This window comes from Marmota monax, unplaced genomic scaffold (assembly GCF_021218885.2).
Source record: "Marmota monax isolate L192 unplaced genomic scaffold, Marmota_monax_Labrador192_F-V1.1 WCK01_AAM20220418_F8-fsc00001, whole genome shotgun sequence".
Taxonomy (NCBI): domain Eukaryota; kingdom Metazoa; phylum Chordata; class Mammalia; order Rodentia; family Sciuridae; genus Marmota; species Marmota monax.
Genome location: NW_026693777.1, coordinates 24,029,397 through 24,043,907, shown reverse-complemented (window position 1 = coordinate 24,043,907; position 14,511 = coordinate 24,029,397). Strand labels below are relative to the sequence as shown.

The window sequence follows — 14,511 nt, the reverse complement described above, 5'->3', positions numbered from 1 at the left end:
TTGCATGTGCTCATAGCTGAACTAACAAGCTGGACTCTTTAAGGTGCATTGGGGGGTATTTGACCACAGTTGCTTAAAGCTCAATGTTTTTTGATGATAAGGAGGACAATGAGAAGGAGGAAAAAATGAAATTTCACCTTCCAAAATTCTAAAACATTAGCCATCAAAAACTATAATTCTAATTTCTTATATGGATGGCATAACTAATCTCCTTTTTGCCATTAATCATCATCATCATATTGCACAATTGGATTTGCAAAAAATGTATCCAGGAAATGACTTTCCTGCAGTTGCTAATATTGATGGCAGTGTCCATCTGAGAGTTTGTCTCGAGTTGATTGTTCCGTGAGCTTCAGGCTGCTGTACTTTTCAGACTTGTGCTTGCAGTGTCGGTCAACTATTTCCAGCTCATTCCGTTTGATGGATTTCACTCTAAAAGTTTGCGGGTGGGCTCCAGGTACAGGCAGAGGTGCGGTTTTCTGTCATCTGAGAAACCAGCCTAGTGGGATGTACCAGGCACCGATCCTTTTCCTCTCCCTGAACACAGATTTAGGGATGTCAGCAAAAGTGTTTGTCACTCTGTTTAATAAAAGTAAAAATTCCGAGTAGCTCTGATCATTTGTTAGGACTAAAAGTTGGGTCAAATTTAATTGCGATGATTTTTTTTTTTCCCTCTGTGTTCTCTTGCCAGTCACGCCTGAAGCCATTGGCTTCTTGTCTGCTGTTGGGGTCTTTATCGTTCTTCTGGCTGTCCTCTTCCTCTTCATCAACAAGAAGCTTGGTTTTGAAACCATAGGAGGTCTCCCCTGCCTGGAGCAACGAGGGAAAAGAAAGCACTCCAAAGACAGGACTGGGGTCCACACAGGTCTGGGTAAGCTTTATTCTTCATATTCTCCTGAGCGGGGCAACTTGATGTGGTTTGGGTCATAGGGAGATTGTCACCATTTCCAGGATGGGCCCCACTAAGAACTCACACAAGCTGTTGGGTAGGCATATGATGAATGGACATTCCTAAAGGATACACTATCTTTATGAAAATAATGTTTTCCTTAGAGTTGGAAGAGCAGAAAGGAAAAGTCTGACCCCCACTTCCTGTCTTCCTAGCTCTTTATTACATTCATGATGAGTTTCCCTCTAATCCTTATAGAAACGAGTGTGTTTTGATTGATAACATAAATATCAGAGATGGATTTTAGCCTCATGATGTTAAAACAGTACTGACATCTGACTTCTGTGCTATATTTGAGATTTTTAGTACCTAGAACCTACTAGTAGGCTAACCAGTCACTTTTCCAAAGGAAGTTTTTTACTCTTTAATTCCACCAAGTGTTCTATACCATTATTTACTCACTGCCTTCAATTTGAAGAAGAAAAAAATCACATCAGGAGACAATTGACTTGTTGGTCCTAAAGGACGCATTCTATTTTCACTTGCTCGGGTGTAGTACTTAATGATACAGGATGTTATCACAGTGGTGGCCGTCATCACACAGAAGGTAGACAATGAAAGGCAGTATCCTTGCCTTACAGGTGACTTTGACTTCGCTCTTTTGTAGCAGGGTGGACTCTCACCTTCCTTTTTCACACCCCACAGGATATGGGCATGATGGAGCCAGGTGCAACCTTGCATCCTCCTTTAAGTGGGGCCAAGTTCTTAAGGAGAACTTCGTCTGTTCCTCCTGCCTCCTGGGTGTGTTTTAAGTGAGCCTGGACCAAGTAAAACATTTGACTCCTTGATAAGGCAGCTTTTATAGCCATGGACACTTTATCTTTTTCACTTTGTTGTAAAAGAAAAGCACATTATTTAGGAATAAAAATCTATTAGTCTTCTGTTGCTTCATTAAAAATGACCGCAAAACTTGATAGCTTAACACTACAAATACATGTCTCATTATTTTTGAAGTTCAGGAATTTAGTTGGATGGTTCTAGATCAGAGTCTCTTGTGAGGCTGCAGTTAGAATGTCAGCTGAGAGCTGAAGTGTGGCTGGTAGAATCACTTCCAGGATGACAAAAGACCTCAGGTCCTGTCCCCATGGAACTCCTCTACAGGGGAACTTGAATTCTTCATGACACGGCAGCTGGCTTTACCCTAGTGAGAGATCCTTGGAGAGCAAGAAGGAGCTGCTGTTCCTCCTATGACCTAGTCTGGGCTGTCATTTCTTTCACATTCTGTTCATTTGCTGAATGTAGGCCATTCTCAAGGGAAGGGGGAACTAGGTTCCACTTTTTGAGGGAAAAGGTATCAAAGATTATACAAACTTTTTTCCATATTTCTTATTGTTGCATTATAACTATACAAAATAATGGGATTTGTTGTTACATATTTGTACATGCACATGTTATATAACAATATAAATTAGTCAATGGTGTTTATGTGAACATATTGTAAAACCACTATAGGTTAATAATAATGGGGAAGGGTGTAAATTGCATACTTGGCAATTGATTGGGCATTGTTACTGTTGTCTTAGTTTTTGAACTCCACTTAGGACATCGACTCATCTTCTGAAAATAAAATGGAATATTTTGCATAGAGTTTGTCATGTAAACTCTGGGATTTATGAAAAGTTTAGCCACTACTGTCCCACCTATATAGGTAATCTGAATGAGTAGACTTCTGTTGGAAATGAGTAGACTTCTTTCTGGTGGAAAGAAGGTAGGATTCATAGTGATTTGCTTTCCTCCCTTCAGAGCTAATTGCCAATCATTATGTAAATTGGCAAACCTTGGAACCATTCTGAACTTCAGTTTTTTTCATCTTAATCTGTATATTGGGATTATCAACACATCTCTGGAAGTGTTAATCTAAATTAAAGGAATTGATTTTGTAAAAATACTAGCATAGTGCCTCTGGTGGAAATCCTAGTATAACTTTAACCATCGCTGTGTAGCATAAATAAGTAATGGCTTCTAGGAATGACATTACACACTTAATTCATTGTATTCATTATTTAAATTGGGAGATTAAAGTTGGTGATGTTTTCTCCTTTGCAAACTATAATGAGTACAAAGAACTAAGGTTAGAGTGATTTAAAATATCTCCTTTTTGTCTTGTTTGACATGTTATTTGAGTACTTTAGAGACAATTATAAATTATACTTGCAAATAAGTTGAGATTTAAAGATAATGTTGAAACAATAATAATAAAGCATGAGCGAGAAGCTGTTAGCTCAAAAACACAGAAAAATACTTGCCTCCAACTCGGAGTGGGGTCTTATGACAGGAGTTTTTTAAATGGTTTATTCATTAGACTCTCCAAATCTTAATGTCTAAAGCAAACACCTTCATTTTGACATTTCTCCTTTTAAAGGTGTAATTATCATTAATCAAAAGCCTTTGAAAAACATGCTTCTATTCCAGAATTTATCTAACCTTTGATATTCACCTTAATTATCATCCTCAGAACACCGATTTCTTGGTGAAGTTGGGGTGTTCTTAACATATTTTGACAAATGTTAAAGAAGGAAGGTAGGCAGCTTGGTGTGGTGGAGAGAAGCATGGTGCAGACAATTAGAGCTGAGCTCTGCCACTAATTGGCCATGATATTTTGGGAAACTCACTTCACCTTTCTGGGTCTTAAGTCCTCATTTGCAAATTGATGAGTCTGGACTAGGTTTCTCCCAATTTTCATTCTGTGATCCTGTTTGGTTCCTAGGGTTTCCATAGCAACTCCTTCTCTTGCTTTCATTCTGTGAATGGAAGAGCCCTAATAAAAATGATTAAAAATCAACTATACCATTCTTCTCTTAGATTGAACCATATAAAATTGCCATTTTTGTAGATCAAAGAACTGGCTGAATATTAGTAACCCAATTAATCATTATTATCTATGTGATGTTCTGAGATATAAAATTATATATAATGCTTATCTGGTGATATCAGAGGGGCAAGAGTAACTATTTTCTGAATATATATATATATATATATATATATATATATATACTTATCTGAAATAGAAAATTGATTACAAATAAAACTTTTATGGTGAGATAGTTTTTAAAGAAGTGTCTCTTTAGAGAAATTTGTTTATTTCCCCTAAAGCTTTATGGGTCAAAGGCAAAATTTAGATGTCAGAGTAAAGAGCTTCATTTAAGAGGCACAATGCAGAAAGGATAAAGGATATGATATGAGGCAGAGAGGGAAGAAGAAAAGCCTTCTACTTCTAGAAAGGTCCGAGGATAACTTGGAAAGACAACAAGGAAAGAGAATTGGTGGACCCGAGACATTTTCTGGACTGACTGGACTCTGAAAGAGTGGCAGATGTGGGACTCCATCAGAGCAGTTGTAAAAAAATCAGAATCCAACATGGCCTGAGAAAGAGTCAGAAAGCAGAGGTCCCCATACTTTCTCATTTGGAACTGAGACAGGAGATTGCCTCACAGGTGTACCGGTGGGCCCAAGGTAGCTGCAGTGGTGTCAAACATAATGGTGGAGTTGAAGAAGACTTCTCGTCTGCAATTCTTGTGAATAGTTCATGCACACAGATGTTTTAGAAGTTTCTGCATGACACTACAGTATGTAGGAAAGATAGTGGTGAATAAGAATCAATGTTTTTGCTGGTAAGCCATTGCAGGGTAGCTTGGGATGGGATGGGTCTATGATAGAGGGGTGTGGGGAATGTATACCCAAGGCTTCCCGGAGTCGGGTCTGGCTTCACAGGCATCCATCCTGTGCAGTGGCATGAAGCTCCACACTGAGAGGGGCTCTGCTTAATGCTGTGCTATTTCTGCCTTAAAATACTTCATATGCTTCAAGGTACTGTATTTTGCTTTTGCCCTGGGTCTTGCCAGTTATGTAGTCTGTGCTGCCTGGATGGATACTTCACAGGGAATGCTGTAAGGCAGAGGCTGATTCTTTTGGAGGTCAGCAGCCAGTAGGAAGGAATGGTACACCATGTTAAGTAAGCTTACCCTTTTGCCTAGATGCTCCTGGTTTAAGGGAACATAGCAGTAGGAGGGGAAGTCCCAAAGACTGATGATTTATCCAAAATTAAATTGACTGAAATTATTTTGAGTGGGTGTGCTTGTCATCTTTTTGATCCTGTGACCAAAACACCTGACAAGAGCAACTCAGAGGAGGAAAATTTTATTTTGGCTCATGGTTCAGTGGTTCTGTCCATGGTCTGTTGACTCCATTGCTGTTGGCCCCACAGTGAGGTAGAACATCATGGTGGAAGCGCTGGTGGAGGAAAGCTACTCAGTTCATGGAGGAGGGGGGGGTGAGAGAGAGGAGAGAGAGAGAGAGAGAGAGAGAAAAGGAAGCAGGAAAAGGGGATGAAGAGAAGATTAAACCCTCCCAGGGCATACCTCACCAGTGACCTACTTCCTCCAGTCATACCACACCTGCCAACAGTTACCATCCAATTAGACCATTCAAACTGTTAATCCATCAAAGGAATTAATCCCCCGATTAGGTTACAGTTCTGATAATCTAATCACTTTGCCTGTGAACATTCTATGTTGCCTTCTGAGCTTTGAGAGCCAGGCACCTTGTATTCAAACCATAACAGCGGGCAAGTAAATGTTTAGCTTCTCACCACTGAGCATGGGAAGGGGGCTCCAGAGAGAGATGAGAACAGTAAGAGTAAATAAGGAGACAGCTTTTATACATTTAAACAAGCTGGATTTCAGCTGGTGCTCAGCAATAAGGCTGTGCCAGCTGGAGCCCAGAAGTTAAGTTTGTAAAACGTGACAGTTTCTCCCTTCCAGTTGTTAGAAAGACCCAGCTGACTGGTCCCACACTGGGAACACCCTCACCTCTTTACCTGCAACTAAATGGTTACCTTCTGGTCCGGCAGAAGCCTCTGACTTGCCCTAGCACTTCTTCTGCTTGGACCATAATGGCTGTTGCTGTCAAATATTTTTTATTTCATCTCTGCATTCAGAGTATGTTCAAGTACAACTTTCTGATACAATTCAGTAAGTAGGTACTATTAGTATCTTCGTTTTATAGGTGAAGAAACTGACACTTAGAAAGATGAATTTTTTTCCCCCAAGCTATTAACTGGCAATATTCAGACTCAAGAATGTGTAACTCTAGAGGTCAGGATCTAAATGCCCTGTTTTTGTGATCGCCTAATCTTCCAAATTCAATCTATTACTTCATGGATTTAAAAAGAAGAGGAACTTTGGGGATGACAAAATTTTTTTGGAAAGGTCTGGTGAATGTATGGTTTTCCTGTGGCTGCCATTACAAATTACCCTAAACTTGGTGTTTTAACATAAATTTATTGTTTCATCCTTCTGGAGACCCAAAGTCTAAAGTCAAGGTGTCAGTAGGGTCATGCTTTTTCTGGAGGATCTAGGGAAGAATCTGTTCCGTGTCCCTCTCTCCTAGCTTCTCATGCTGCCAATCACCCTTGGCATATATTGGCTTGTGGTTATAACACTCTAGTCTCTACCTCCGTCTTCCCATCACCTTATCCTGCTTGTTTCTGTCCTCTGTCATCTGTCACTCTGATAATCCAGATCTTCTCACCTTAGATGCTTAACTAATCTGCAAAGGTCATTTTTCCAAATAGAGTAACATGCATGCAATCTAGGGATTAGGAAATGGACATGTCTTTTGAGGGGCTAGCATTTAGCCCACTGTAACAGGGAGGGAAGGATGGAAACATTGCTTGGGAGTAGTTTTCAGTCATGTGACACTAGGAGAGTTAGTGAAGAATTAGATGCAAGATTCTCTTTTCTCCAAGTGCGGTTAGAATTATTCTTACAAAGATGTAACAAAAGCTTGTCAGACATGTATGACATAAAGTATAATCAGCAGTCAACTCTGAGCTCTGTTGAACTACTCTGTTGAACCATTGGGATTGGATCCCAATCCAGGGAAGCTTTTAAAAACTATTACTGCCCAAGGTCCACTAAAAATTAAAACAGAATGGGGAATTAAAGTGCAGGGTGAATTTACAGCTTAAAAAAAAAAAACATGCTGGGTAATTTAAAAGCGTGTCAAGGGTGGAATACCCAGTTGGAAGAGGGTAGGTGCATCATTAAGTTCCCCTTTCAAGACATGAAAGGGAGTGCTTGAACAGACTGTGAACAGTGTTCCAGGCCACCTTTGCTCTTACCAGTTAGTTATCCATCTGGGGGTTCCCACCAAGTTCCCTCCTGCCAAGTTCAATTCCACATTGGTCAGCAAGCAAGGTCTTTCCTTCACAATGTTATCCCTTCCCACCACCTCACAAGCATTATGACTCGACTTCCATGTGCAGTTCTCTTCTGCAGAGATTAAAAATAAGGTATTTATAAAAGGGTCTATATATTCAAATTACAGCCGGCTTTAATTTAGATTCAAGATTCTGAGAGTTCTGCAAGTTTTTTTTTTTTTGGTGTGTGTGTATGTGAATTTTGCCCAAACAGGGGTCTGACTGTCCCATCTATGCATCTTCCAGTGTTGTCTTATGTTGACAACCTTTCATTTTTTAATGAAAAAAAAAAAAACAAACAAAAGCAAAGACTTTTTAAAATAAAATATTACAAATTAGGATCTGGATACAGATATGAAAAAAAAAAACAGTGTAGTAGCTAGCACATATGGATGGTTTTATTTTTCTTTTTTAAAAATTTTGGTTCCTTGAAATGGAGGACATGTAGCCATGTGTTCCTCTTTCAGAGGTAAATAACTATCATCAGCTTCCTCATGATTCGTATTTAGTATAGTTGATGAATTCTATGTGGGCAGAGAAATCATTTCAAATGATCATGTAAAAGCAGTACAATCCATACTCTTCTTTTTTTTAATTTTTTTATTGTTGGTTGTTCAAAACATTACATAGTTCTTGATATATCATATTTCACACTTTGATTCAAGTGGGTTATGAACTCCCATTTTTACCCCATATTCATACTCTTCTTTACTGGTAGACTTTGCTTGCCTTCTCTAACATTTTCTTTTCTTTTACCTGTACTCAGCATCTACATTTCTTTACCCTCAGCCCTTGTGCAGTGGATTGTTTTGGGGATGTACTACTCAGATGAATTATAAATGAATCAAAGCTGTTATAATAAAAAGGCTCAATATTCTCATTATCTTTTTATTTTATAAATGTCTTTGAGTTTTTTTTTTTTTTTACAAACTTTGTGGGTTTTTTTTGTTTGTTTGTTTTTAATGAGATGTACAAAACCTCTCCTTTGTGCTTTTTTTTTTTTTTGGTACCAGGGATTAAACTCAGAGGCACTCAACCACTAATCCACATCCCCAGACCTATTTTGTATTTTATTTAGAGACAGGGTCTCAACTGGGTTGCTAAGTGCCTCACTATTGCTGAGGCTGGCTTTGAACTCATGATCCTCCTGCCTCAGTCTCCCCAGCCACTGGTATTATAGGCATGCACCACTGTGTCCAGCCTCTTTGTGCTTCTTGTGTTACCCTTTCCCATTGGAAAATGCAAGTTAAGACCTAGCTTGAAGAGGAGGTACTTAGAGTGAGAAGCACATTGTTTGAAAGTTGCCAGGTATTTTCTCTTCTGATTTTAATACCTTAATTTATATAGGACATACATTTCTCTCTGAGTTGTATTTGGCTGAATTCTTTGGAATTGCTATTTTTGTACATTGGAAGTTTCATATGGTTCAACCTAATAAATGAGATGAAAAATGGAAAACCAAGAACTGAAAAGGTTTGTTTGATCATCAGGAAAAGTTTTGGTGTATCTCATTGTTGTGTCCAGTGATGGCTATGGGTGCTTGATTGTAACATAAATAATTGAGAATTGATTGATTTTGATCTTATTTCAGTATTTTGGAAACACCTATGGGCTGGCAATTAGACATGCCTTTCCTAGTATGACTGATTGAACCTTGCTTCACTGGTGGGTGCAAATTCCAGAAGCCAAGCTTGATAGGCTACTGCTTTGAGAATATCCACTCATCTATTCATCATCATTTATTGGGATTCTTTGTCATGCTACACTCTGTGCTAAATGCTGGAATTACAATGGTGGAAAAGAGAGAGATTGTCCCTTGTCTCTTGGAAATTCTTTTGATGAAGACAGGTCAAAACAGCTAAAAGAGACAATTAAGTAAAATAATTTATAGATTGTTATGAATGCTACAAGGGCCTAAAATAAAGAATAATTGACAGGATGGGGAAATTTACTAAATTTAGATGCAATTGAAAACCTCTTGCTCATTCCTGGGTAGGATAACTGATGAACTTTGTTGTCATCATAGGAAGCAGTATTAGTAAAAGTTCTCTAGAGATACAGAACTGATGTAGTGTGATTGTGTGTGTGTGTGTGTGTGTGTGTGTGTATAGAGTGGGGAAGGAAGGCAGAGAGTGAGGAAGAGGGATCACAGATTGATTGATTGATTCTAAGGACTTAGCACAAATGATTACGGAACCTGACAAGTCCAAAACCTGCAGGGTGTGCTGGCAGTCTGGAGATCAGGGAGGAACTGATGTTGCAATTGAATTCTCAGGGAATTCTATCTGCCACAGAATTCCTTTTTGCTTGGATGTCAGTCTTGCTTCTATTAAGGCCTTCAACAGATTGGACAGGGCTGATCCACATTATAGAGAGCATTCTGCTTTACAGGAAGTCCATTGATTTAAATGTTTATTTATTTAAATATATAATTGACCAAAAACACCCTCACGGAAACATCCCAAATAATCTTTGAACAATAGTTGGGCACTGCAGCTCAGTCAAGTTGACATGTAAAACTAACCATCACAGAAGTTTGCCTTCTGAGTTTGTGTTCTTATTTCCTACAGTGTATGACAACAGGAAGGCAGAGGAATGATCTTCATTAAAAAAACCAAACACTTTTATTATGGAAATGTTCAAATATACAAGAAAGTGGAAAAAGAATGGTATAATGAATCCATGTGTTCATCATCCACCTTCATCAATTATTAACAAAGATGATTCATTTCTAAATCATACCTTATTGTTTCCATTTTCTGTTTCTTTACTCAGGAGGTAACATTCCCTTACAATTCCCATCTTTACTATTTGTTTTCTTGCAACTTAGACTGCAGGTGATAGTCTCTTGCTCAGGAATTTGAGCTAGCATGTGAACTAGTTATCCAGTCATCTAGTTGCTGGAGATGGAGATATTTGATTAAAGGTTGGGGGAGGAAACAGAGTCATCCAACAGGTTTGGACACACTTAGAGTTGGGATGTGAGCAGCTCTGCTTTCTTATTTACTTAAGTGTGCATGGTGAGTTACCTTAGAAACAAACTCTTATTGTGTGTTTGATCTTTTCTTTGATGTAGTATATTATTAATAGCAAATCTGAAGCACTGTATAAGTATGAATTACAGTGGAAATGTTTAACACATAAGCGTGAGAACTCCCTAAACAGCCATCACTATTTCAAAAGCTGCAGAAGATTTCCTTCATGATTTTCCACTTTACCAATGATTATACAACATATGGGTGTATATAACTGACATACATAGTTCTATGTCTTAGCAGAAGCTCTGGACCCTTTCTGTTTTGGAAATGGTCACAGCATGGGGTTTTATGACAGAGTTCTAGACCGTCTTTAGTAAACCTTGGTGTCCACATAGAAGCACACAGTGAATGTTTATAGCTTGGCTGATTGAAGTTCTTACTTCAGTCCTGCAGCACAAATCCCCAGGATGATCTGGGAGGCCTTAAACACACATCCTTTTGCTGGAAATAGTTTAACTATCTCCCTACTTTGTGGATAGTTTTGAGGGTTTTTTGATGTGGTGGATATGAAAGATTATAGATGAGAAAATTTCTCATGAGTTTAAAGCTTGTGTATTTGCACATGTTGAAGTGTGTTACTATTAACAACAGTTGTTTTCTCTATATCTCTTCCAGAGAAATCTCTTCCGAAGACATATCCTATCTATAGGAGACCATAGGTGGTATTGGTTACATTTACCATAGGATATTGGGGTTTTGTGCTTTAAAAAAATCTGCAAGACAATAATGCTTATTAAATTTTAAAGACACACATGCCTTAAACCCAAAATTTTAAAAAAATTAGTTATGAGTAGGTAGCAAGAAAAAGGGGTTACTGTTTGAAAAGAATATAGTAGTACAGATCACTGCTCCTACATTAAAGTGAGCGTCTGTGAGTTTACATGCTCAACTAGCTATTTGAGTAAGGAGTTTTAAACTAGTTATTGGAGTAACAGGTTTAAATCTCATACCTTTTTTAGCCTGACAGATTAAAGAAAAAGAAAGAGCATGTCATGTCTATGAGTATACATTTCCTTGAAAATATTTACATTCCTCCAAAACCCACTTAGGAGCCAATGCCTTATTCATAATAACTCTCATAATAATGGAAGCTTACATATTCCAGGCCTCATGATTGAGGTTTAATGACAAGATGGCAGGTATTATTTGAAGTATGTGAATTTAGGAATTCCAAAAACATTTTAAACCTTATCTTCTTAGAGTTTCTCTACTCTGGATCCTGTAAGCAGTTCTTAATATTTAGGAACAACTAATGAAAGTTTTGTAGAATGATATTACTATTTGCTTCAAAACCACTTATCTCTTTTTGTTCTTCCCCAGCAGGATTTACAACAGAGTGTTAATTTATAATTGTCATTCTGCAAAAGTACAGGCCATTTGTTGAGACATAGGATGGTGGAGAAAACCTGTTTTGAGAATATTAACCCTCTGAATGCTTCTTTTTTAAGTCAATGTGAAGCAAAATTCAAATCATGACCTTATGAGAGAGATTATAGAAGGTCTGGTGAGGAGCTCAATGTCTTCACTTTTTAGCAGAAAGCTTTTTTTAAAAGTTGGTCTTTGATTCTCAAATCCCTCCATCACCCTAAACAAGGAATGCTTGTTAAAGCTATTCCTGGTACCTCATCATCCTCTGTTAGAAAGATCTTTTTAAATTTTTATTTTTCCTGTAGTTTGACTTTATAGCCAAAGCCATAACTGGTATTAGTTTTAGGAACATTTTAGGGCAAGAATTCTATTTAGCATTTTCACAGAGAAGCTAAAACTAACCAAAATGCGTGTCCTATGTGGGACCATGCTTAGAAGAGGAAGCCAATGGGAAACGCCATTTTCATACCACTTGAGGAATTTTTTTTCCGGTAGCTGCTCTATTGTAGGACCTGAGTTTATACTAAATCTGTTTTTGGAATGAAATATTAGTAGTTTACTGATAGAATCTCATTCATTATAAGTGATGTTAATAAATTCTAGTTGAACGTAAACTGAACTCTAACAGAAGAGTGCAGAGGTCTTTGCTATTCTCAGCAAGCAGGATTCCATGTCTTTCAATGAGCAATTGGAGGGATCTAAAGAAAAAGAGAGGAGAAAAGCAAGAAATAGGCATTGTTAGCTTAAAATAGAACTATAACTAGCATTTTGGTTTAACTGAATAGATGCAATCTGTATAACTATATATAATGCTATAAAATAGGTCATGCATGTATGTAGAATTAGTTAAGAAACATTTGGGGGCTGGGGATGTGGCTCAAGCGGCAGCGCGCTAGCCTGGCATGCGTGCGGCCCGGGTTCGATCCTCAGCACCACATACAAACAAAGATGTTGTGTCCATCAAAACAACTGAAAAATAAATATTGAAATTCTCTCCCTCTCTCTCTCTCTCTCTCTCTCTCTCTCTCAAAAAAAAAAAAAAAAAGAAAAAATAAAAGAAACATTTGGTTCACAATCATGCTTAGAAAGTAGTGCATCCCAGTTCTTATGTAAAATTCTCTGCCAGCAGGAAGGGAAATATAAAAGCAGTGTTTTCCACGAGGGGCCACCTTGACTGAGCAGACCTGAGAGACACCATGTACCACTCACCTAACAGACTTATGTTTATAACCACAAAGATCCCATTAAGGCTGCTGTTTCTGATGGGATCTCAGGGGAATCTGATTATTAATGTTTACTAGACACAGAAGCATTGACATTGTCATCTTATTAGCATTCCTATTCCAAAAGCCCAGTCATCAAGGACCCCTGGAGACCTTGTTTTGATAACTGCTAATGAAGAAGCTAAAATGCACAGTAATAGTCATTTTAGTAATGAAGAATTTTACTACCTGCTTAGTCTGAAGCTTGTGTAAACAGATGAAAAGGAAACATAGGAAAAATATTCAATAGTTCTTAGCAATGATGAATTCATTCATTCATAGATAGGAGGGGGCTAGTTAAACAAGAATGTGAGGCTATATTCTAGGACCTAGAAGAAACACGTTTGATGGATTAGTAATTTGTGATGGAATGGTTTTCTGCCTACACATGAAAATTTCATTAGATGAAAATTCATATTTCCCTCATCACAAACCTAGTGGGAGCCAGATTAAAACTTGTTGTGCAATTATGGGTCATAGGGTATCTTTCAGAGACAGACTAAGATCCTCCTTTAGTGTGTTATCTTTAGGGAATATTGACAACTTAGCCAGCACAGTTCTGTCATTTGCCAGGTGATGGAATGGAAACTCCAAGAATCAAACATCGTTCTTAAGGTCATAGCTAGTTATGGGGATGGAATTGGCCCATGGTGCCTCATCTATTTAAGTGTTATTCTGTTGTCTCTCCTAAAGTCATAGTGAAAAAAAAAATAGGATAACCGTAATTTGAGGGGTTTGAGAAAGGTCAAAGAGCAACTTTAAAAAATTTTACCAAAATTTGATATGAAATGTAAAGGTTACTTCTATATTTTCTAGTAAAAGAAAACAAAAACAAACTATTGCTGGCTAAACAATATGACAATAATTAAAACAAAATATCAAGAAAATATTTCAGGGACTGTTTGTTACAGTTACTCTAATTATTTTTTTCTGACAAAAAACTTAAAAATATGAAATGTCTGATGTCTCAAGTAATATAATTACATTCTCATTCTGATGGAAAATACTGGATATTTTCCCTTGAGATGTAAAGGATTGCATATTATTATTACAATAGATACTTTCTAAGATTTGAGTTTGGAAAAAAAGTTTTTAGGCCCTAATTGAAAATGTAGTTTTAAAATATTATTACAAGTAGTATACATAAAAAGACATAGTAACATGCAAAATGTGTCAGAAATGTTACATGAAAGGAGTAGTGTGGTAAAATATGTATGTGTATATATAGATGTATGTAATCAAAAGTATCTATTACCTATTCAGTGTTAGTCACTCTGATAGATGCTGATACACAGCAAAGACAGAAATTAAACAACTAACTTATCTCTTGGAACTTCTAGTTTAGTGCAGAAGACAGCTGTTAAAATAAATAATTGTATGAGTCATCAATAAACTACAATTACAATATGTGACAATACGAATGAGTAAAAGGTGTTACGAGAGAATATTTCAGGGTGACATAGTTTATTTAGCCTGGTTTAAGGGGGTGGACTGTCAGACACACAGCATTTTGAGAAGTGAATTGTAAATTGAGACTTGAATGGGTGATGTTGGGATGTGGGAGGGGAATCATGGAGGGAAGAGAGCTTTTTCAGTCCATGAGAAGAGCCTGATGAGGTAAGGAGATGAAATGAAGAGGTAAGATTCTAAAGCAGAGAGAACAAATGGAAATGAGAAAAGGCTGACCCACACATG

The 14,511-nt window shown here is 37.6% G+C and overlaps 1 protein-coding gene across 3 annotated transcripts in view; it reads left to right on the top strand.

Annotated features, from left to right (window-relative positions):
• Syt16 (synaptotagmin 16) overlaps positions 1-14,511 on the top strand; it is a 256,940-nt gene that overhangs the window by 125,098 nt on the left and 117,331 nt on the right. For 2 of the 3 annotated variants that reach the window (XM_058584608.1, XM_058584607.1), the window contains exon 2: positions 692-871. In XM_058584608.1, the coding sequence (XP_058440591.1) occupies positions 692-871 (180 nt within the window). Of the gene's footprint in view, positions 1-691; positions 872-14,511 lie in introns of those variants that run through there. The other variant, XM_046461719.2, reaches the window with a different exon arrangement.